Source organism: Mustela nivalis, assembly GCF_964662115.1.
Source record: "Mustela nivalis genome assembly, chromosome: 1".
In the NCBI taxonomy this organism is placed as follows: Eukaryota; Metazoa; Chordata; class Mammalia; order Carnivora; family Mustelidae; genus Mustela; species Mustela nivalis.
This window is the reverse complement of record NC_139020.1, coordinates 184,690,710-184,714,966: the sequence shown is the minus strand read 5'-3', so window position 1 is coordinate 184,714,966 and position 24,257 is coordinate 184,690,710. Positions and strand designations below refer to the sequence as shown.

General features: G+C 45.6%; 1 protein-coding gene across 5 annotated transcripts in view; it reads right to left on the bottom strand.

The window, feature by feature from the left end:
* PRICKLE2 (prickle planar cell polarity protein 2) overlaps positions 1-24,257 on the bottom strand; it is a 320,594-nt gene that overhangs the window by 48,124 nt on the left and 248,213 nt on the right. For all 5 annotated transcript variants that reach the window (XM_082727019.1, XM_082727022.1, XM_082727020.1 and 2 more), the window contains 3 exons: positions 8,948-9,061; positions 5,524-5,661; positions 646-849 (listed from right to left, as the gene is read on the bottom strand). In XM_082727019.1, coding sequence (XP_082583145.1) covers positions 646-849; positions 5,524-5,661; positions 8,948-9,061 — 456 coding nt within the window. The remainder of the gene's footprint in view (positions 1-645; positions 850-5,523; positions 5,662-8,947; positions 9,062-24,257) is intronic.

Below are 24,257 nucleotides of genomic sequence, written 5' to 3'. Positions count from 1 at the left end.
AATATAAGCTCCAAACTTTTGAAGCTAAAACAGCTATTCTCTTCCTGCGGCTCACAGATCATAGCTGGGTGTGCTCCTGGTGGGAGAAAACACCAGGCACAGGTTTGGGGGTTCTAGTCCGCTTTGTGACCTGGGGGAGCAAGTTCAAGTACCTCTCAGAGCAGGGCTCTCTCGTAAGGGCGTATGCACCTGCCTCCTGAATCCCCATCAGAATGTTTGTAAATCATGGGGATACTAAATTGTGCCACCAAATGTCCCTCTTCTCAAAACACTTTGTCCCACTGGAGCTCAGGAATCCCAACTATTTTAAGACTTCAGGGCTATACCATGACTGATGATTAGTCCCCAGCTGAAATCTAAAGTTTAAAGCTGCCCAGTACCTTTCTTTGAGAGTTTGGAACTGCCCTAGTGCCGGCCTGGATGCCCAGGACACAGCCACTTCCAGATGGGCCAGCAGCCAGAGAGGGCTGGGGTTTCTCCCGTGAGGCTTAATACAAGAAGGTAGACCAGCCCGTGGTTTCCCTCCATGCAGAAGAGCACAGGACCAAGTGGGGCCTATGGCAGGACCGAGGGGCGATGGGTGGAGCTGGCCCCTCCCGCCCCGCCCCCCCCCCCCCCCCCGCCCCACCTGCAGCGTGCTCTGACCTCATCGCAGGCTGCGCAGCGTGGCTTCAGGCACTCCGCGTGGTGCCGGCCACAGTAGATCTTCCCATCTTGGTAAAAGTAGATCAGATCCACCAGCAGCTCGTTGCAGACGGTGCAGATGAAACACGGCGGGTGCCAGCAGACACCGTGGCCGGCGCGCGACGCAAACACGGCGATGTCCCCGCCGTTAATCTGGCCTCCGCACTGCAAGGCAAGCAGACAGGTCAGTCCAGACATCATCCCCCTCTCTGCCTCTCCGGGGTCACGCATAGAAGATAAGAGACCACGGCTCCCACCGAGGGCAGGTCACTGTACTACCTGCCTTACGTACATGGCAGGGCAGGTTTTGCTTGCCCTCCCTCCCACTCTTCTTCCTTCCAAGGAAGACAAATAAAAGTCGCTGAGAAAATTAGGACTTACAAGGTGGCAAAGTCAGAAAACTGGAGGTCTACAGGCAGGGGGCAAACCGACTGGGGCTGAAGGTGTCCACATCTTCTAGAAGCTCCCAACTTCATCCTGGGGCACAGCCCAAGTTTAACACCAGGAGGAGTTGGGGGGTAGAGGGGAGGGTTGCAAGAAGGGTGCAGGGGTTCCATGGGAGAGGGAGGGGCTCCTGGGTGGCTCAGTCTGTTAAGCAGCTGTCTTCAGCTCAGGTCATGACCCAGGGTCCTGGAATCGAATCCCGCATTGGGTTCCCTGCCCAGCATTAAGTCTGCTTCTCCTTCTCCCTCTGCCTCTGCCCCTCCCCCTGCTTGTGCTCTCTATCAAATAAATAAAATCTTAAAAAAAAAAAAAAAAAAAGATGGGAGAGGGAGAGACGCCTGGGTGGCTCAGTGAGTTAAGCGTCTGCCTTCAGCTCAGGTCATGATCACAAGGTCCCGAGATCGAGTCCCACATTGGGTTCTCTGCTCAGCAGAAGTCTGTTTCTCCTCCCTCTGACTCTTCCCCTCCCCCTGCTTATGCTCACTCTCTCTCTCTCTGTCAAATAAACAAATAAAATCTTAAAAAAAAAAAGAATAAAGAAGATGTGATTGATATATGCAACGGGATACTATGCAGCCATCAAAAGAAATGAAATCTTGCCATTTGCAACAATATGGATGGAACTAGAGGGTATTATGCTAAGTGAAATAAGTCAGTCAGAGAAAAACAATTATCATATGATCTTACTGATATGAGGAATTTGAGAGGCGCGGGTGGGGGGAGTCATGGGAGGAAGGGAGGGAAAAAAATGAAACAAGATGGGATTGGGAGGGAAACAAACCATAAGAGACTCTAAATCTCAGGAAAGAGACTGAGAGTTGCTGGGGGTTAGTGGGGTAGGGGTGGGGTGGGCTGGGTTATAGACATTGGGAGGGGTATGTGCTATGGGAAGTGCTGTGAACTGTGTAATCCTGATGATTCACAGACCTGTACCCCTGGGCCAAATAATGCATTATACGTTAATTTAAAAAAAAAAAAATGAAAAAAAATAGATGGGAGAGGGAGTGTGCTCATAAAAGTACCTTAACAATTTCTCCAAAGCTTTTCAGGCATGTTTGCAGTCTGCTTTCTCAAACATCTTTTTGCCTAGTCTTGACTGAAAAGGTACCACTTCTAAGGCCATGCTAGGGAAGGGGCTTCTCTCCCCCTTTCCTGTCATCTCTCTCATGTTCCAAGTTCCTCTCCCAAAGCAGAAAGGAACGGGGCAGCATCTCTGATAACCCACGTTATAGCTGAGGTTGGGCCTCGGAGGGAGGAGTAAAGTGTGAGATGGTGGGTCCAGGGAATGGCTCTCTGCTTGGCCATGAGGTTCACGGGCTGAGAATCTAGTTACTCGGCCCTCCGTGAGTGGCTGGCTTCGGGGACAATGTCTAAAGCGTAGAAAAGATACCTTCAAACCTTCCCCACACCACAGCCATCATATGGGATTACATGATTCATAGGAAAGGAAGCCAAGGTCTCACGGAATGGTCTCTGGGAGCTCATTCAGGCAGTGACCAGACAAAAGAAAGACACTGTTAACACAAAGTACGACCCTTGCCTTTTAGAACATTAGTAGACCTGGAATAGGTGCCGTGGTAACAGTGAACTGAAACACATTAACAATTTCAAGGGTTTATTTGAGCAAATACAGATTTAAGTTGGGCACTACCCAAATGAAGGTGGTTAGGAGGCCTTCACCTACCTGGAGCTAGGAGGGAGGTGCTTAGAGAGAAGACGGGGGCCAGGGGGCAAAGCAAGGTGATTATTTGACCAGCTGCAGTTTACGTGGTTGCCTTATTTGAGAAAACTTAGTTGCCTGTTGGCGATTGGTTAGTCTTCAGTGTTATTTTCTCAATACTAAGACACTGCCTTTGGTTTGGGTTCTGGTTTGCTCACGTAGGTAATGAAGGTATCAGAGGCATCTCAGTGTCAAGGTCTCCTTGTTCAATTGCTTTAACGATACAGAATACAGACTAAGGTAAGGGACTCCTTAATTCCATGATGGAGGCATTTCGCAGATGACAAAATGGAGGAAAAGTAACAGGGGCAAGGTCGTCTGGCAGAAACATGAATCAAACTTCTCTGCCTCCGTGCTCTTGTCACTATTCTACACAACTTCTGATACCTGCACATGAAATGTCCGACCTCCCTTCATCCTTAAGAGTGTGCAGCTGGGCTGGTTCCGGGAGACCGATCTCAGAAGGGCAGAATTCCTGATATGAGGACACCAAATCTCACATATTTTCTTTCCTTTTTTTTTTTTTTATTTAATTTTAATTTATTTTTTTAAACTGCTGTTAAGTATTTTTTAAAGGATTTACTTATTTATTTTAGAGAGTCGGTAGGGAGAGGTATAAGGGCAGAGGCAAAGGAAGAGAGAAACTCAAGCAGATTTCTCACTGAGCAGGGAGCCCATCGCCGGGCTCGATCTCACAACCCTGAGATCACATCTGAGCTGAAGCCAAGAGTCGGACGCTTAACCAACTGAGCCACCCAGGTGGCCCATTTTTTAAACATTTATTTATTTATTTTGAGAGAGAGAGACTGAGAATGTGGATGGGTGAGGGACAGAGGCAGAGGGAGAGACAAGCCTCAAGCAGACTCCCAGTGAGTGTAGAGCCTGAAATAAAGAATTGGCCGTCCAACCGACTGAGCCACCCAGATGCTCCCCTCCTTTTTTTTGTTTCCTGAATCTCACAGCTCAACCACTGACCATGTACATCTCAAGGGTGAGTATCAGGGATGAAGACCCCACTTCCCAGCCTGTAGTCCTGTGCTCCCCCTACTAAGGAACATCTCCACGGCCGCCCCCCCCCCCACCGCCCCATGCCTCTGAAATCTCAAAGAAGGGCCACAGAACGGTACCCACTCCCCGCAGGGAGTAGCTCTACTTCTCACTGAGGCAGCTCCCACATTGTCAGCACCTGAGTGGGGTCCTAGAGAGCTTTAGGAGCTGGACGGGGCTTTTCAAAGAGCAGCAAAGCCAAGAGCAGGGCCAGAGTGATGGCTGAGAGGAGGGGCAGGGAGAACCCAGGCAGGCTGCCTGTCCACCTTTATTGCAAACCCTCCGCCCCTGGGCCCCGAGTGCTCTGCAGAAGAGTAGCAGGAAAAACCACCCCCAGACCCAGCTCAGTGAGGCCCTGGAGAGGATGCAAGGGGGAAGGCATGCATTTCCCTAAAGAACCCTCAAACCCAGGATGACCCTTTACCACCTCTTTAAGTGGCCCTGGGTAGATGCCATGGTCCAAGCAAATTTCATTTTCTAAAGGATTCATTATTTATTTATTTATTTATTTCCTTTTAATGAACATATAATGTATTATTTGCCCCAGGGGTACAGATCTGTGAATCGCCAAGTTTACACACTTCTCAGTACTCACCATAGCACATACCCTCCCCAAAGTCCATAAGCCAACCACCCTACCCCCACCCCCCCAACCCCCAGCAACCCTCAGTTTGTTTCCTGAGATTAACAATCTCTTATGGTTTGTCTCCCTCCCCGGTCTCATCGTGTTTCATTTTTTCCCTCCCTACCCACCAGGAGCCCCTGCCCTGCCTCTCAAATTTAAAGGACTCATTTTAGGCCATAAATCTTTCATGTCTTTCCTGTGCTTAAATCCCTCAGCCGGCTTCCCATCTCCTTCCGGTGGCGAACACAACTGACCCTCCACGCACTCTGTTTCATGGCCTCCCTTCCTCCCTCCACTCCCTCTTCTGTGCCACCATGGCCCACGTGTTGGTCCGGAACACAATAGAAACGCTTCTGCCTCCGAGCCTTTGAGCGACCTGTTCCCTCTGCCCCCTGAGATCTGCAGGACCCACTCCCTCCATCCCTGAAGCCTTTGCTCAGAGGCCACCTTCTTCTTTTTTTAAGATTTCATTTATTTATTTATTTGAGAGGGAACGCAAGTGAGAGAGAGCACAAGGTGGGGAGGGGTAGAGAGAGAGGGAGACGCAGACTCTCTGCTGAGCAGGGACACCCCCCTGCCTCCTCCTGACGTAGGACTCGATCCCAGGACCCTGAGATCAGAACCTGAGCTGAAGGCAGACGCCTACTGACTGAGCCCCCCAGGCACCCCCAGAGACCCCACCATCGAAGTGCAGCCTTGCCTGGCCACCTTCCTGGAAATCCCAAGCTCCCCACACCCCCCAGTGTTTGCAGCCTCCTTCCCTGCTGTATTTTTTCCTCTTTATTTTACTGTTTGTTTCCCCTAGAACGGACCTCCTTATGAGAACAATCAAAATCTTTCAACAGCTTTCACATCTTTTGTTCACCGCTGTATTGCCCAGAATGAGAACGGGGTCCCGCCACGGCGCCTCCGGAGGCGCTGCAGGACACAGCTGTTGAAGGACCCACCATGCGTGACGCGACGCCGGCGCGATCCCGGCCCGCACCCCGGACTCCACGCTCACCTGTTCACAGATGGCCCCCGTCATCGTGACGGGGAAGGGCCGGACATTCCCGCGGCCCAAGTTTTCACGTTTCCTCTGGTTGCTAAAGAGCTTCAGCTCCCTCTTTTCCTCCTCATCCAGCGAGTTGCAATATCGAACCTGGACAGACACAGAGAGGGTCATGGGGGGACGTCGCCTCTGCCCCATGGGATTTCTGCAGCCCGCGCCCCAGACTTCTTCTGACACGTGCTCCCACTCGACTTTACAGCGCCGGCCTGCACTGGCGCACCAGCGGGCTCGGGGCTGGAGAACGTGAGTTTCTACTGAAGTCGAAAGACCTGACCAAAGGTGCCGCAGTCCGGAGCCCGACTCACGAGCAGGCTCAAGGTTCTGCAACTGTCCCGCAGCCTTGCTACCCTGCCCTCGGGCCCCGTGAAGGTCCCCATCATGTCGAGAAGCTCTGGGGCTAGTCAAGATCTGTGGCTTTTTCCTACTTTAAAAAATGATATGGATCTTCAGACGGATTGTCGGGGTCCCGATACGTTCCCCTCCCGGCGTCCATGTGAGTGAGCCCTGACACCAAAGGATGGCTCCAGGCCAGCGAGCCGGAACAGCGGTCAGAGAGCTCCCAGCTTCTCCCACCTCGTTTTGGGGAAATGGGGAACCGAAGGCTTGAGGCAAAGGAGTTGGTCCAGAGGTACATGTCCCACTTCACAGAAGTCCCTGCGTGTTTATCTGTGCGTGGGAGGGAAAGGGCTGCCCACTGGACTGTGGCTGATCCGTCTACTTGCGTGAGATATTTGCCCTCTTGTGAAACATAAAAACTCCCAGCATTAAGGGAGGGGCACTATGGACACTCAAATCCAATATTTCCCGGTCTTCCCCCTGATTAACACATACCAGGGGAATTCTGCCATAGTCTTGAACCATTAATACTGTTTTTAAAATGGTCTCACTTGGGGTGCCTGGGTAGCTCAGTGGGTTAAGCCTCTGCCTTCTGCTCAGGTCATGATCCCAGAGTCCTGGGATCGAGCCCCACATCCGGCTCTCTGATTGGCAAGGAGCCTGCTTCCTCCTCTCTCTCTGCCTGCCTCTCTGCCTACTTGTGATCTCTGTCAAATAAATAAAATCTTTAAAAAAATAAAAATTAAAAAAATGGTCTCACTTTTTAAAACTTGAACACATTTACTTAAAAAGAAAGTATATTGTGACTATACATTAAAAATCAGTATCACCTATAAGAACCAGAAAGTGACCCTAAAATGAGACAATGTGAGAATGAAATCATGTTGTTAGATTCTAGCAACTTCCGCTCAAGGGAGATCCTGAAATGGCGATTCTTTTTTTTTTTAAGTTTTTATTTTATTTAATTATTTGACAGAGAGAGATCACAAGTAGGCAGGAAGGCAGGCAGAGAGAGAGAGGGAAGCAGGCTCCCCGCTGAGCAGAGAGCCCGATGTGGGACTCGATCCCAGGACCCTGGGATCATGACCTGAGCCAAAGGCAGAGGCTTAACCCCCTGAGCCACCCAGGACCCCCATGAAATGGAGATTCCTAAGGCAGTTACCTAAAAGTGGAGACCGGTATGAGTTGGAGAGATACCAGGAAACTGGGTAGCCCAAACTGAAATCCCACCTCCCTGCCCCTGGGGTGGATCCTGCCTGTTCCATGTTCCATCTAGAGGAATAAAGCACAATTTAAAAGGGAGTGATTCTCTTATTATGCAGCTCACTTTCACTAACTGCCATGTCTATGCACCACCTCAAGTCCTGTGTCTGCCACCCTATGGGAAACACAGACCTCGTCCCATTTCCTGCCCTTCTCTGGAGTAACAGCGGAAAGGTTATATGAAAAGCTCAGATGGCTTGTGATGTGATGGGCGTTGGCAAGTCTGTAGACCAGGACTACTGCTTCCTAACTGGGAAACTGAGGCAGCTAGCTCAGTCTCAACTGCTTCCTCTGGGCAAAGAGCAAATAATCCGATACTGACTTCAGAATCATCACTCTTTGTCCTGAAAAGGGCCAGGTCAAGTGGGTGAAATCTGCCCACTGGGTCACATGGAAGGAATCTTCTCCAGCAGGAAGAAGGAGTTTGAATGGTCTCTTTTCATAAACCCACAGTTAACTGGAAATCGTTAAAAGCAGAGCACAGATCCCCTTGCCCCAGCAAGCAAACAAGTGTTAAAAAGGAAGTCATCCTGTGGATGTCCCCGTGAGCACGGAGCACCACTGTGACCGGACTAGCCCAGAACATAGGATTATAGCACTGACGTTTTATGGATGTGCTCTTAAAGAAAGGCACTCCCCTCCAGCTTGGAAAAACCCGCATTTTCACTTCCAAATTAGTTAACTGGGCATCCGGTTACAGGGCTTGCTCTCGGCTTTAAAGGGGAAAACATTGTTTGTATTTGTTTTATGAAGTTGGAAATGGGCGACAGGAAATCCTGGCTCTCTTTCTAGGGACTTGCTTTAGTTTTTAAGCTGTTGCTTCACTGACTCAAATTTATTTTTGAGGCTGCCGAATTATCCCTTTTGATCCAAATACGGGCAAATAAAGACTAAAATAGCACCTACTCAATTTCCCAGGAGATCCGGCTTGTGGGTGGGAGCAGTCGGTAGAAAGCTGGGGTCCAGTTCCTGGAGGAGTTATTTCTCCTTTCAATTTAAAATCGTTTAAAATGCAATCAGCTAAGTGGACAATTCCATTCTAGGGGATGACTGTTTTTAAAAACCAGATATTTCAAAAATTCATTTCCAGTGTCCAAACCTAAGCCCTTCAAGCAGGATGATCTTTTCACAAATGTATGCATGGATTTTCCCTTTATGAGCAATTCGACTTCAAAGATAAGAAACGCCTCATTACAGTGTCTTCTATCGGGGTTCAGGAAAAAAAGGACAGCTTGCAAGCTAGCCTTCCAGGTGTACAAATGGTGAGCGAGCAAAGTTGGCCTTTCAACGACAAAAACGCAGATGTTCAGAGCTGCAAAGCTGGATATGTGACTTTTATCACAGCCTAACGTGGAAGACTTGCCCACTTCCTTAACATGAAACGATGCTGAGAATGCCAGGGAATCATGTTTTTGCAAGGCTTGACCTTGGACTGGCCCGGGGAATCGCAATCAGCCGAAGGACTTGGGCAACCAGCACATTCTTCTTCAACTAGGAAAACCTGGGCTTGAGCTTTTAAATTTTAGGGATCTCCGGATGCCCCAAACAGCTAGTTGTACCGGGCTCGGAGATGAATCCAGTCCATAAAGAGATCTGCTTTCTGGAAAGTGTCGGGCCGTTTCTTTTGGCTCAAATTAAGGAAGCTAAAACCTAAAATGGGCCAGAGTTTTTCTTCGGAGACCTCACTGATCACAGCATTCTGATTATGGAGAAGGTGAGCAAGTCACAGGACCTTCTAAGACAAGTCTTGCTAAGGCCCCCGGGAGCTCCTCCTTACCTCATTGTCATGGGGTGGCAGCTGGTGTAGTAGCTGCTTGATTCGAAGCTTCTCTCCGGGGCTGTTGACGTAGGGAACCTTCTCTTCTGGGAGACAGCTGTAATACTGATGAACCTGTAAGATGCAAGCACATGGGTCACTGCCCGTCCCCACTTCCCCCGGGAAGAAGATTCCGGCAGCAGGTCACATTCAACTTCAAGTCGTTTCCACCCTCCTGCAACTTAACAGCATCTGCCTTTCTCACTGCAAGCAGACAGATTCATCCTTGAAGAAAGAGTGGAGCCAATCACCCAAATCTTGAGGCTTTCCCCTGTCTTGCTAGGGAAAAATAAAGCTAGTACACTTTCCTAGAAAAAGAGAATTCGGCAGATAGGCGCGGGGCCGGGGGGAGGGGGGGAACCCAGAGCATAGAGTTTTGTCGGCAGGCTCCCCGCCCTGAGAGAGACAGAGAGAGAGAGAGACAGAGAATGGGAGAGAGAGCAACTTTACCATTTTCTCTGTGAGTCTCCGGCATGCGCCGTGCCTCCCTAGCCAAAGGGATGTGTCAGTGCCTGTCTCACCCTGAAGTCAGAGCCAGGCTCTGGCACTCGCTGAGCTGCTGGGTCCCTTTGGCCTCCACCTACACTAAAAGCCCTCTAGGTTTTGAGTGCTCTGTAAGGACAGGTAGCAGTTTCCAACTGTCTGAAAATAGAGTCACGACATCTGGGATACTGAGTACGTAATTACAAATGGTCATTGACAGATATTTCTGCACATCCCAGAATGCTCCTGTTTACGGCTGTTAGGACATATTCTTGTCCTTTCTGGGGCTTATTCAGCTCTAACAAAGACTTGGGAAGGCATCTAATTTTGCCTAAGAAAAGAAAACAGACATTCTGTTATCCAGCTGTATGCAAAACTCGGGTCAGGAAAAACTGGCCAAAACAGAAGGTTATGCTATGATACAGGAGGGGCAAAAAAGTTAAAAAAAAAAAAAATCCCACAAGTTCAGATGACATCATGGAAAATTCTTTCCAACTATCTCTTAGCATCATGACCAGCTCTTGCGAAACAAGGCATTCATTCAACAAGACACAGAAGACAGAAGACTTGAGGCTCTAAATTCATTCTATTTGTTCCACTCCGCAAACTTGGTCTAATTCCCTTGAGTTGAGGGAGCCCTGGACATGAATACATGTTTGGAGAATGCTGGGAAAAAGAGCTATGAAAGCTCTGTCTACTTTTATCTCCAGAAAGGAGATCATAGCTCTTAAAAGGTGGGAGGAGGGAAAGGCTTGGCAGTGACAAGACCTTCAGGAAGATGCGGAAGCCATCTTTATTTTCATAACACACAACTGTAACCATTCACCATCCTGTGCATATTCCTGTCTCAAGCAAAGCCCGAAGGCAACCATAAACAGACTGCTCATAGACTAGCTGGCTTTCTCAAGACAGGGCCATGCAACCCCTCCCTAGAGGCATCTGGTGGGGAACCGCATACTGGGATGGGAAGGAAGGGTTCCAGGTTTTGAAAGCAGCCCACAGGTTACCAGCACTCTCTCTGAGAAGAAAGGAAAGCCCAGATCATGAGTTAGTTTGGGAGGAGGAGCTGGCCGTGGGCCCATCAGAGACCAGCACCCCATTTTGTGCTCAGAGCGATCTATGCATCACACGCCACGGCCAGTAAGTGCAGGCAGAAAGCTGAGCCCTGTGTCTTGAGGAATGGGTCTCACACCCCAAGCTGAGAGACTGCTTGTAGCCAAGCCTTGCTGCAATGTCCCTTTGTCATTCTCACGCCAATGACGGAAGCTTCGGGACGGATGCTACTAAGAAAGGAAAATCACTGGAGTTGCTTGACAGGAGAGTCCAAACTGAGTGCAATGGACCCTCTCCTGACTCGCCCTTCGGGACTCACACACCCCTCTTTGCCGCCCAGAGCACAAGCATTCCTGAGAGCCCCTGTGACCTGGCACCTTGAGCCCAGTCTTTGCTGACACCATCCAAGGCTGAGCCTGGTTGGAACCTTCCTTGCCTCTTAGGCAGCTGTTTGTGAACCCCCGTTCACAGCTGTGTCACTTCCCATCTCTGTGTTCCTCTGAATTCTAGAACCTCTCAGAATCCTCATCGCAGGACTGCAATTCAACAAGAGTGAGGGCGAAGAACTTGGCCCTCCATAACAATAAGCAATATGAACACATAGTGGGGAGTCCATTATCTGGCCCGCAGGCTCCCAAGGGAAGGATCCAGATTTTCCTGGCCTCTCTTCCATTTCGAGAGGCAGAGCCACACTACCTGCTTGCAGATTGAGACCGAACTTGGAGGCCCCCAAATACTTTAATCTAAGGAAGAAGGTGGCAAGGGAGGATAATGTTATTTAAGATAGTTTGATTTCAGAGGGGGAAAAAAGGCAGATTCTTACACAGGTGTGGTGTTCTCTCAAGAAGCCCAACAGAACTGTAGGGTCTTACGACGAAATGGGACCAGCTACTGAAAAGTGACCGGTAAGGGATTCTCATCTCTCTATGTTCAGTGTCCTCTTATCTCTGCCTTAGTCTTCTTCTCTTGCAGATCTGTCCCTTAGCTTCTCAAAGTTTAAAGATTCCCACAGCACCTAAACTTACACAACCTCCCTTTGCATCCATCCTTGACTGACTCACTTGGCTCCGTTTTGAAGTCGCCAGAGAAGGACCCTGCTTACCCCATCTTGGGCAAGGTCCACACCTGCAGACTGGATTGGAGAAGTTCCATCCTGCTTTGAGATTGGAGATAAAGGCATCCCAGCATGCCAGGGCAGGGCAAAGCAAAGTCGGCTTTGACTGGAGACCTCTTTGGGACCGGTTGCTCAGTAAATACCCTGGCACCCTGAGGTCCGTCCTAAAGACTTGAATTGTTACGTCAACAGAGGCAGTGACTACTCTTTAAGAACACAGCTCTATCTTTCCTGACTGGACATCTTGTGTTGCCTTTTATAATTCAAGCCAACGGATCACTGCTGCAGAAAATACGTCCTTCTACCAGCATTCAGTAATTTCATGTATACAGAATGTACTAAAAATAGTTCCTCAGGAGGCAGTCAACAGTTTGGTGGAAGACTTAAAAACTTACCAAGTGAAATGCACCATTATGAAACCAAATCAGCTAATAATAAGTAACAACCTCCCCAATCATCCTCACTTCCCATGGTAGGTGATCTGGCCTGCTCTGAGGATGGGGAACGAGTTGGTTCTTCACCACTTCTCTTAGTTCTTCCACCCCCTGGCTTCTGTGTCTCCTCCTGATGTTCCAAAGCTTGGGAAGTCCAAGCTCTTCCTTGAGCAAAGGGATGGGAAGGATGTTGAAACTCCCCTCTCAAATTCCCAGTCTGGCTCTGGCAACACAGAACTGCTGCATGTAGTCTCCTCTGGCATCCTCCAAAAGAAAACTACTGCGTAGCCCAAAACAAACACACAGCAAACCATCGGTAAAGGGAAAATATTTAGTGTACTTTCTGGCACTACGGAAATTAAATTTGGCACCACCCCTGAAAACCCTGCAGATTGCTCATTTTTTGTCCAACCATGTTTCTCTCGCTAATTTTCACAAGCAAATAATCAAATTCAATAGGATTTTGTCAATGGTGACCACTAACGAGCACTGTCTGCTATGCTGATCATTTTTTCCTCCTGTGTGTACTAAGTATCACTCTCCAAAAGCAGTACTTTGGAATGGGCTAGAAAGTCCATTCCATTTATTCATTACTCAGGTAGAGGTGCCCTGTGCTACTTGCACCTTGGGTTGAGCTGTATGAGGTACGCTTCCCGCAAACAAAAGCATTTTGCACACAATCCACTGGCTCAGGAAAATGAGATAGCTGAAGGCCTTTATTTACAATGTCACTCCCCACAGTGAGGTTTGGCAAGAACTTCAGTCTGTGTCAGATGGATTGCAAGAGCTTTAGTCAGTGTGCAAATAAATCTACAAAGCGAGGCCTCACCCAGTTTGAAAGACTGGGTTTGTTAGAAGGAACTGCACATTTGACAGCATATCTGCCTGGGCAGAGATGGAAGGGAGGGAGTCAAATGACTCCCTGTTGGAGAGAAAGGTGTGCTAATTAAAAAAAAAAAAAAAAAAAGTGCAAAGTGCTTCATTAGAGCGGTGGTTCTCAAATTTTAGCTTGCATCAGAACCACGTGGATGGCGTCTTAAAACACATTTCTAATTCCACAGGACTGGGGTTGGGTCCAATGGTTCGCATTTACGCTGCTTTCCCCTGTGATGCCTCTGCTGGGAGTCCAGGGAGCACGTTCTGAGATCTGTAGAGTCGTGCAACTGTTTTCCCTCAACAGCCAACCCCCTGAGGTTGCCCGGTAGATGATGGTGATCCTGTGCTCTCCAGGAGATCTAGGAGGCCCTGGGGAGGGGAGGGGACTTGTTGACTCTCACTTAATTTGGCAGGTGTCTCTTGCCACACCTGCAGACATGCTTAAGAAGGGGGAGTCCACCAGCTCCAGCAAGGATAAGAAATTCTAAGGGCAAAATGCTTCTCTTATTGGGTGGGACATTTTCCATATCAAAAGCATCCTGTGTTCTTAGGAGTGGGAACCCAAAAGAGAAGTCAGATTTCCCTGGCTGATCTCAGATTCAACTGTCCTTCACCTTCTCAGTGAACGTATTTATTTACGGAATGGCTCTTAGGGCAGACGTGTTTTTATATACAGTATCTCCTGAACCCACCCCATGCCCTGGAGGCTCCTCCATTGTACTCATTAGACGGAGCATCACATAACTAAAAAGGGGAAAACATTTTTTGGACTTGGTTTCCTTATCCTTTCCTGTTTTTTTGGATTCTTGGCCTTCTTTATCAAGAAAAAAAGAGGGGCTCAGAGGGTTAAGCCTCTGCCTTGGCTCAGGTCATGGTCTCAGGGTCCTGGGATTGAGTCCCACATCGGGCTCTGCTCAACGGGGAGACTGCTTCTCCCTCGCTCTCTGCCTGCCTCTCTGCCTACTTGTGATCTCTGTCTGTCAAATAAATAAATAAATAAAATCTTAAAAAAAAAAGAAAAAAGAAAAAAGGAGACTGGCAGATGGATGGGAAAGAACTGAAACACCAAATATAGCAGATTCCCAATATGTATGACTGACCACGTACATGATGGACATGTTTTCCTTTGGTGTTCTCCAGAAAATAACCAACATATGGTCTAAAATGAACCAGCAAAAGGTGAAAAATGAGGTACTCCAAATGAAAGGTCTTTCTGCAAATCCATGGAATGATGGTACAAGAGAGTTGTGGCAGACATGGTTGCCTATCCACATCCCTTTTCCTTAATAAGAATGCCAAAATCTTACTTAAAGCATCAATATATACCCAGCTTAGAATAATATTTTTACAGCTCCCTAGTAGCTATGAGTGGCCATGCAATTAAATTCTGGCCAATGACATGTAGCATGTGACTCCTGGGAAAACTCTTTTAAAGGAGGCTGAGCAGTTAGCAAAAAACCCCCTCCCCCATTCTCCTTTCTTACTGTTTCCTGTCTGGAATGTAAAAACAATGGCTGGAGCTCCAGTAGCCATCCTGTACCATAACTTTCTTTATTGTACTATGGAGCACCAAACCAGCTCAGGATTGCCCATCTCCAAACCTTTCTTACCAATGAGTGAAAGAAATGGTATCTTTATTCACAGTCTAAGGTACTAGGAACTGAATGCCATTCCTAAATGATATAACAATGGTTCTCAAATGCTAGCAAACTGTAGAACCATTTGAGGTCTTCATTAAACATTATCCCCATTTCCATTGTTCTGGGTCTGGGGGGGGGCAGGGAAGCCCAGAATTCTATATTCTTAATGAATACCTCATACCAGTATGGTATGAGGTATTTCTCAGTGGAGAAACACTGATTTAAGAAGAAGGCAAACATGACTCCACAAGGTGAAGGTAAAAACTCCTGACGTATAATCTCCGATGTGGGCTGACGCATTTGAAAGGCTTTATAAAAGCTCATCTTAACCCAGAGACCAACTGGAAGATGAGACCTTTATTTCGCACTCTCCCACTCCTGCCGTTTGAGAAGCTTGGAACCTTGGTTAATCTACCTCAATTCAGGAAGGCAATATCTAGAATAAGCCCAAGGTCTCAGAAGGCAGATGCTATGGAGAAGGGAAAGATGCTGCCTCAATTTGTGGCACGTGGTGGTGTTTATGAAAAACACACACTAGTTCTGAAATGGAGACCTGGAGAACAATCGGGAAGCATTGCAGCTATAAGCAAGTGGTGATGGGCTGCTTTTAAGGGCTCGCTTGTTTACTGTGCCCCCACTTGCCAGAATTTCATTACCCAAGCAAGAGGAGAAAAGTGGTGTTAAGTGGCATCTAAGAGGTAAAATTATACCAGGTTTGGCTCCTTTCCTTTTCTCCTGGAGACCCACATTATAATTTTAATTGGTTTACTCAGGAAGTAATGTAGGAAATAAAAGTCCAATACCTAATGCTTAAACACTGACTCCACCATGCTTCGACTCCCATAGGGTTAGGATCAAAAATCAGAAATAAAAGCTCATACAGGGTATTTTTGAAGAAGAGTATTCCAAAGGCTTTTTTTCTTTCTTTCTTTTTCGCTCACACCCAATGTCTGATTCAACATTAAACCACATCAGACATAGGTTCAAAACATACCCAGAACTTAGTCTCCCTCCCCAACCCTGTAGGACCGTCTAGCCACAACTAAGTGCTCAGGGGAATTACGGACACGGTTGCTTCTGGACCCTGGCTTTCACCTTTATTCCCTGCAGGGGAGTCTCTATCCAACAGCAAGGACTACGCTATCTGAATATTAAACAGGTCATGTCATCGCTCTTCTGGAAACTTTCCACGGTGCCCATTGCCCTCTGATTCAAAACCAAAGTCTTCCACTGTACGATCAAGGTCATGCCTCCTCCTGGCCGATCATGTCTCTTACTATATTCCTGTGGCTCAGTTCTGCTCCCAACATCCTCCTTGCCATTCCTCTGCACTAGCCGTTCTCTTTGCCATGCACATTTTTTCCCCAGATGTTTATGGGACGCCCATTCTCATTTCCTCTACTCTTTGCTCAAACGTCACCTCCTCAGAGAGGTCTTCCTCCCCAGAGAGGACGATCTTAATAAATCAGCACCTTCACCCCTTATCCTTAAGGTGAGTGTGGGTGTGTCGTGCAAAGATGCATGCTGTTGGGCATCGAGTGGGCTGAGGGCAGGGATGTTGCCAAATGTCCCACCATGCAGAAGACAGCTTCCACGGTCAAGAATAACCTGGTTCCACATGTCAATAGCACTGAAACTGGCAAACACTTAACCTGCTTTTCATCAAAGAACTTACCCCTTGCGGGTGCATGATCTACTCATTCATTGTCTCTCTCTTCCCTCTAGAGTGTGAATACCTGGGATTTTGTTGACTGTATACACCCCAGGTGAGTGTCTCATACCTAGCAGGTGCTCAACACATGTTTGCTGAGTGAATGCAGGCTGTGTCCTAATCTCACCTTTCTGCCTCGCTGGTTTATGGAAGGATTTGGACAGATACAGGGAGGAAGAAGAGAATATGCAGGTGAGATTTCCAGAGGAACCAGAGTAAAACTCACAGAGGTTTCCTTTCAACCCATCGAAGCACCTGCTTTGTCACTGAAGATTTCCTGGTGTGGAGGGATGGAGGAGCAGCTAGAAAGATGAATGGAATACTGACAAGGGACAAAGGACTGCTTCTTTAAGAGGAAGGGAAATGGAGCACCTGGGTCCCCAGGGATCAAGCCTGCTCAGCAGAGAGCCTACTCCCCACCCCCACCCCCGCCTGCCTCTCTCCCTACTTGTGATCTCTGTCTGCCAAATAAATAAATAAATAAATAAAATCTTTTTTTTTTTTTTTAAAAAGGAGGAAGGGGCCAAACAATACCCATTTGTATTTGAAGCTAGAGCATTTCTTCCAAGTTGAGTCAATTTTGTTCAAATTACAGAAAATGATCACATTATGTCCTAAGTAGCTCCTGTAATCTCAAATCGTGTGAGGTGTTCTTTCTCTATGCCTCCTAGGTCCACATACTCTCTTCTTCCCAATCTTAAAGTTTTCCAAAACTTTTTAATTTAGAATATTAGAATATTAAACCTCAATGTTTAGTTAGAAAGTACTTTCCATTTAGTTTGGATTGGATGTGGATTGGAAACCTGGCATTCACTGTATCCTGTCTTGAAGAAGAGGTCCCAGAAACGAAAGAACTTGGAATTTCAACACTTCCCCTTCAAACTACAATTACATCAAGTCTCCCCTACCCCAATTTTGTCAAAACTGCTCTTTGCAGAATGTCTACACATTTGCATACATGCCCTGCTAAGAATTCCTCAACAGTTGCTTACTTTATTTGGTAACAGTTTCAATATTGCCTTTAGACAAAATATACACATACATATGTATGGAAAAAGCAGGATGGTAGTTTCCTATAGTGGTTGAGTGTTGGGACTCTGGAATCACATTGTTTGGGTCTGAATACTGGATTGAAAACTTACCATCTGTACATAGTTGGGTAAGTTACTCTACATCTCTTGTAAAGTCAGTATCTTCATCTGTAAAATGGGGACAATAACATTCACCTTAAAGCATTGCCACAAGGCTCAAATGGAATAATGCCACTACTACAGAGGCAGGCACATAGCAAAGGCTCTGTTTTCCAGCTTTGAAGCAATCGAATACATAAGTCATAAATGTCTAGGTCATGGACGGAACTGTGCCCGTCTGTTCTCATACTAAAGCCCTAACCCCGGAAGTGATTGTATTTGGAGACACAGCCTTTAAAGAGAGGATTACATTTAAATGAGGTCAGAAGGGTAGGGCTGTAATCAGAAAGAAATGATGTCCTTAGAAGATGAGGAGGCACCAGGAGCGTGCACGCACAGAGAAAAAGCACCCTGAAGACATACGCAGAGGACAGTCATCTGCAGGCTAAGAACAGAGGTCTTACCAGAAACCAACCCTGCTGGGTCCTAGATCTTGGACTTCTTGCCTACAGAACTGTGAAGGAAGCAAATCTGCTGTTGACACCACCCGGGCTATAGTGTTCTATTATGGCGGCCTGAGCACACTGGACAAGGCAGTCTTCTATATGCAAGAAACCGTTCATGGCTAGTGGGGAAAGGACATGCATACAAATAAGAAATGATGCCTGGATGAAGGTTATATTTGAGTATAGTATGTAAGACAAGGATGCAAGTGGCCACAATGTGAAGTTAAAATAATGCAAGAGCCACCCGAGGCAGACCAAACACTACAAAGTTTCAAAGAACAACTGCTTAGATCCCTAAATGTGCACATGTGCCCATTTCTATGGTGCAAAACAATCCCGCTAAGGATGATTTCTAGCTACCCATGGGATGTCACTGGATGTGGGACTAGAAGAGACACAGAGCAGCGTCCATTACATGGCACTGCCACCCCGTGGATGTAACAGATGAGCACAGATAACAGGCAAACACAAGAAAATCATCATGCAGGGATGAGTCCTGAGTACTTATCACCTCTGTTTTTAATATAAGTTTATACAATTAAGCTTTAAAAATGGCTGAATGAGCACTGGGTGTTATATGCAACTAATGAAATCACTGAACATTGTATCAAAAACTAATGATGTGGGGCGCCTGGGTGGCTCAGTGGGTTAAGCCTCTGCCTTCAGCTCAGGTCATGATCCCAGGGTCCTGGGATCAAGCCCCGCATCGGGCTCTCTGCTCGGCAGGGAGCCTGCTTCCCTTCCTCTTTCTCTGCCTGCCTCTCTGCCTACTTGTGATCTCCGTCTGTCAAATAAATAAATAAAATCTTAAAAAAAAAACAAAAAACTAATGATGTGTTATATATTGGCTATTCGAATTTTTAAAAAGTTGTATTCTCAAAAAAAACAGAGAAAGTTGAATTTAACAACTGGCTTACAGAATTCCTGAAAACTGACCAACTGGATCTTCAGCCAATTCCAGCACAACACTGTCAGAAACTTCTATGGTCAGTTTCTCTGGCAAACTCTCCTTAAGAAGGGAAAAACAGCAGGCCTGTAAATACCTAAAGACTACTTCAAAGGGCATGAAGACAACCATCCAGCTCTAGCTCTGTCTTTGATGGTTCTGGCAAATAGCACATTTCACCAAGCCATCTACTTGCGCTGATACATTCTTCAAAATATTTGCACATCTCTCTCTGCGAGTCCTTTCCATATTCCTTCCATCTGTGGGCCACGAACTTTGCCCTTTCTTTATACAGCTTTTCCTTTGCTCCCTTCTTGTTTCCTTCTTAAATCCCTGGGCAAAATCCAGAGGCAAAGAACATTTAAAAACAGTCATTTATGTACTGGCATGCATCTGATTTTCTCTTCTAATGTTAAAAAGGATGTGAGTCAAACATATTGTGGGTATCCACAAAAAGAGTAACAGCAAAAACCCCACCTGAAACCTTACTAAAACTCTCCTCTATTTAAGCTAGCCTGGGAATGGCCAATGGTGTTCTAGTAGGTCACTGATTTTTAATTAAAAAAAAAAAAATGATGAAGAAAGATTCTCCACTTCTGGGATATCCACTCAAACCTCAACTATCTTACTATTTGCCTACAGTATAGAAGAGAGAAACTGCAGTTGATATTTAATGAGTCTTTTTTTTTTTTAAGATTTTATTTATTTATTTGACAGATAGAGATCAGGCAGAGAGGCAGGCAGAGAGAGATGGGGGGAAGCAGGCTCCCAGCTGAGCAGAGAGCCCGATGCGGGGCTTGATCCCAGGGCCTTGAGATCATGGCCTGAGCCAAAGGCAGAGGCTTAACCCACTGAGCCACCCAGACACTCCTAATGTTTGAGCCTTGACTGTGACAGATGCTAAGTCTGTAACTGCAACCAAGTTATCTAAGTTGTCTGGGCTTCTATGTCTTCATTTCTAAGAGTAGGGTAACTGTACTCATCTCTCAGGGGTGTGAAGATTAAAGATGATGACAGAATGAAAATACACTGTTAACTGTAAGGCCGTATATAATTTTCAGGTGAGTATTATTACTGAAAATAAAAACAGTGGAGATAAGAATTGCATTACAATTCTAATTGCATTAGAATTGGGCAGCTAGTAATAACAACCTAAGTATAGTGGTCTAGGGCCAATATGCTAAAAACCATCAAACATCTGGGTTCCATCTCTCTATGCCACTATCCTAACTATAGCATCTAATCTCCAAATCACAAAATAGCTGCTGGAGCTCCAGCTATCATATTCACATTCCAGGCAAGAAGATGGGGAAGGTCAAGGGAAAAATTACCTATTTCCCAGTTGGATCAATAAAATTTAAAGAGATTTCCTAGAAGTAACTATTCAACTTCTATTTATAACTTTTGCCTAGACCTAGCTCCAAGAGAAGCTAGGAAATAACACCTCTAGTTAAACAACTGCTGTTCAGAATAAGTAAGTAAGAAAGTTAGTAAGAAAGGAGGAGCCTTATATTGGATATACATGTAGCAATTGTGTCCCAGTTTTGGGTTACCTCTTTCCTAAGTGGACTCCTTAGGAGTTTCCTGTACGGCATTTCTCCTGTGTGTTACTGTTTCTGATTCTATACTTCCCATAATTAATCCATTTTCCTCCTCTATTATAAGTACAGATTTACAGGGTCATGTAAAATCTTTTTGAAGAAAATTTAGAAAGCAGGAATAGGAGAAATCCTAGAACAAATTCAACTTTTTAACTACCCAAAGTGATGTATAAGGACACAAACTATAATTCTAGTAAGAATTCTTCCTTAATAAGGGATTGGTGATCACGGGATGCTATTAGAAATCCATGCTTATTGTTGGAAACCCCAGGGTGGTTCACTCAGTTAAGCATCGGGCTCTTGGTTTCAGCTCAGGTCATGATCTCAGGGATGAGCCCTGCGAGGCGAGGACAAGTCTCCTCCACACTTCACACACACTGCATGTGCATGCTTTCTCTCTCTCTCAAAAACAAACAAACAAACAAAAAACAGGTTGGTGATCTTTATTTGCAATTGGTTTATTTAAGGCAGTTTCATTTCTGCCCATTAAATGACAGTTGTGAACCCATGAAAAAGTATGAGAACTAAGGGGCTGCGTCCATATTATTGAATAAATATTTCTGACCACCATGTCTACCTTCAGCCTGAGTTCCACTGCCTGTCCCATTAAATTTCAAATGGATCATGCATACAATGGCAAGAACTGAGTCCTCCCTGCTCTGAGAGGCCAAAAGATCAGAGGAGGTAATACCCTAGTCTCCGGTTCAACATTAGCTGTGACCATACGACTCTAAATGACCTATACTGTGCTATTGTGGAGAAACAGATGAGAAAGAAGGTTTGGTGAGGATGAACTAGGTCATGCCACTGTCGCAACAACAAAATATCAGTGGCTTTGCACCACAGTCATTTTTTTTTTTAAGATTTTTATTTACTTATTTGACACAGAGAGAGAGATCACAAGTAAGCGGAGAGACAGGCAGAGAGAGAGAGAGGGGGGAAGCAGGCCCACCCCCCTGCTGAGCAGAGAGTCCGATGTGGGGGTCAATCCCAGGACCCTGGGATCATGACCTGAGCTGCAGGCAGAGGTTTTACCCACTGAGCCACCCAGGCGCCCTGCAGCACAGTAATTTTTTAATTAAAATAAGAATTTTTAACATTCTTATTGTGGTAAAGCCTTTATAAGATTTGATGTTTTAATTATTTTATTTTGTTTTTGTTGTTGTTGTTTTTAAGTAGGCTCCCGGCCTAGATATTTCATCTAAGGGCAATCACAGTATTTTTCTTTTCTGGCTTATTCTGCTTAACATAATTTTCCCATGGTTCATTTGTGTTGTAGTGTCTATCAAAATGGCTTCTTGGGGCACCTGGGTGACTCAGTGGGTTAAGTCTCTGTCTTCAGCTCGGGTCATGATCTCAGGGTCCTGGGATCAAGCCCCACATGGGGCTCTCTGCTCAGCAGGGAGCCGCTTCCCCCTCTCTCTCTGCCTGCCTCTCTGCCTACTTGTGATCTCTCGCTCTGTCAAATAAATAAATAAATAAAATCTTAAAAAAAAAAAAAAGGAAGAAGCCCTCCTTTCTTCAAAAAAAAAAAAAAGAGTGGCTTCTTTCTTATGGCTGAATACTATTCCATTGCATGCATATTCCACATTTTGTTTATCTATTCAACTGTTGATAGAACTTGGGTTGTTTTCATCTTTTGACTACTGGGACTAATACTTCAATGTGTACTTGTATGGTGTACAAATATGTGTTTGAATCTTTGCTTCCAGTTGTTTGAGTGTATCCCTAAGAGTGGTATATACTGTTAGATCATATGTTTATTTATTTTTTTTTTTTTTGAGGACTTCAAACTGTTTTCCACAGTGCTCATAGCATTTTCCATTTCCACTGGCAGTGTACATGGACAAGAGCTCCAAATTCTTCACATCCTCACTCACACCGGCTATTTCCCTTTTTCAAAAATGATAGCCATCCTAGTAGGTGTGAAACGGTATCTCACTGGGGTTTTGATTTGCATTTTCCTAATGAATAATGATGTTGAGCATCTTTCCACACCTTTATTGGCCATTTGTTGATCTTCTTTAAAAAAGTCTCTATTCAAGTTCGTTGGCTATTTTTTAAATGTGTGTTATTTTTTTTATTTTGTTGTTGAATTATAGGAGCTCTTTATATATGCTGTATACGAAAGCCTTATCCACACCAGTTTTATTTCTCACTTACACTGTATCTCTGAGTGAGCAGAGACCCAGGTAACTGCGGCTCTATATTAATATGTACCTCCACGATGGTGACAGCAAAGAAAACAAAGTCTGGAGCTCAATTAAATGCTTTTTTTCTGAATGTGAAGCATGCAATTTCTGCATATATTTCATTGGTTAAAACAAGTCATGTGGTCACGTGTAATTTTCATGTGCCTGGAAGAAGCAGGAGTCAATCATTTGTGAGCAGCACTAATACCCACTACAGCAGAAGAGGAATGCAGTGGTGTGTGAACAATACACTACCTTGTGGAAAGGAAAGTACAGTCAATTCTTGTTATTCGTTGTCGTTATAGTCTATAAAGTAATGGCAGTCATCAGAGGAGTAAATAGTAAACCATTGCTCCTAGGGGAAATGAAGGACTAGGTTCCTGCCAGCCTCTGGTCACATTTTTGTCAGTGGATCAATATGAGGCCTTGTTTTAATTACACATATACAGTTGATTCACGAACACTGGAGTCACGGTTGACAGCACTATAACGCACGCTGAGTGAAGATCTGTTATTACCCATTGAATATATATCCTCCATGAGACTTCTCACAGGATTCTTGCCCTAAGGAACATTAGACAGCACTTAAGTGCTGAGCTTGAGAGGTAACTCAAACAGTGAAACCAACAAATGCAAAACATGTACAGCTAAATAGACAACAAAAAGCATGCTTCATTATTTAATGAGAGCGGAAGCATTGCCTTGTTCACATAAATGGCAACGTGCATGTTGGATGATTCTATTTTTTCACCCCTCTGTGCATGTCTGGGAATAATTGCAAATGTGCTCTGGGTACTGATTTGGGGGTGACAAACAAATTTTGGTGACTAGGCAAATTTGCAAATACTCTGTGAATAAGGAGGATCAACCAGATTCTAATCTACTGGACCTGTTCAGGAGTAAGGAAGGGGCTTACCCAGGATTCCAACTTAGGTCTGACTTTAAAGCTCACTCTCTTTCCATTTCACCAGGCTGTCTTCATAAACCAGTCACAGGATTACACTCTGCCCTAAGTATTTGATGAACAAATGGCCAATGCAGTCACAGTTCATTCTTCAAGCTTGAGATTCCTGCTAAAGCCTTGGGCAATGAACAGGCTAGAGTGGCTGCTTAATCATGAAAACCAGATGGACCCAATGGAACTCCAAAGAAGGTAGACATCAACGGAGTAAAACAGTAATGTGCATGCTTCGAATGTTACGTGATAAGGATCATGTGAACTGACCCGGGTTTGACAAGGTTTTTTCTTTGAGGTCTATGCAAGAGAAGATAATGTGCTGAAGTTTATCCCCAACAAAGAACATGTGGTCCTTGAAACGACTGCTCCAATTCCCAAGAGTACATTTAAAAATTTTATCAGTTTATTATTATTTTACGTACTTATTTTGTGGTAAAACACATATAATATAAAACTTAACCACTTTAACCATTTTTAAGTGGCATTAAGTACATTGTTGGGCAATCATCACCACCATCCCTTTCCAGAACTTTTTCATCTTTCTAAACTAAAATTCCATACCTATGAAATACTAACTCCCCAATTCCTGCCCTCACACCCCCGCACAACCATCACTCTCTTTTCTTT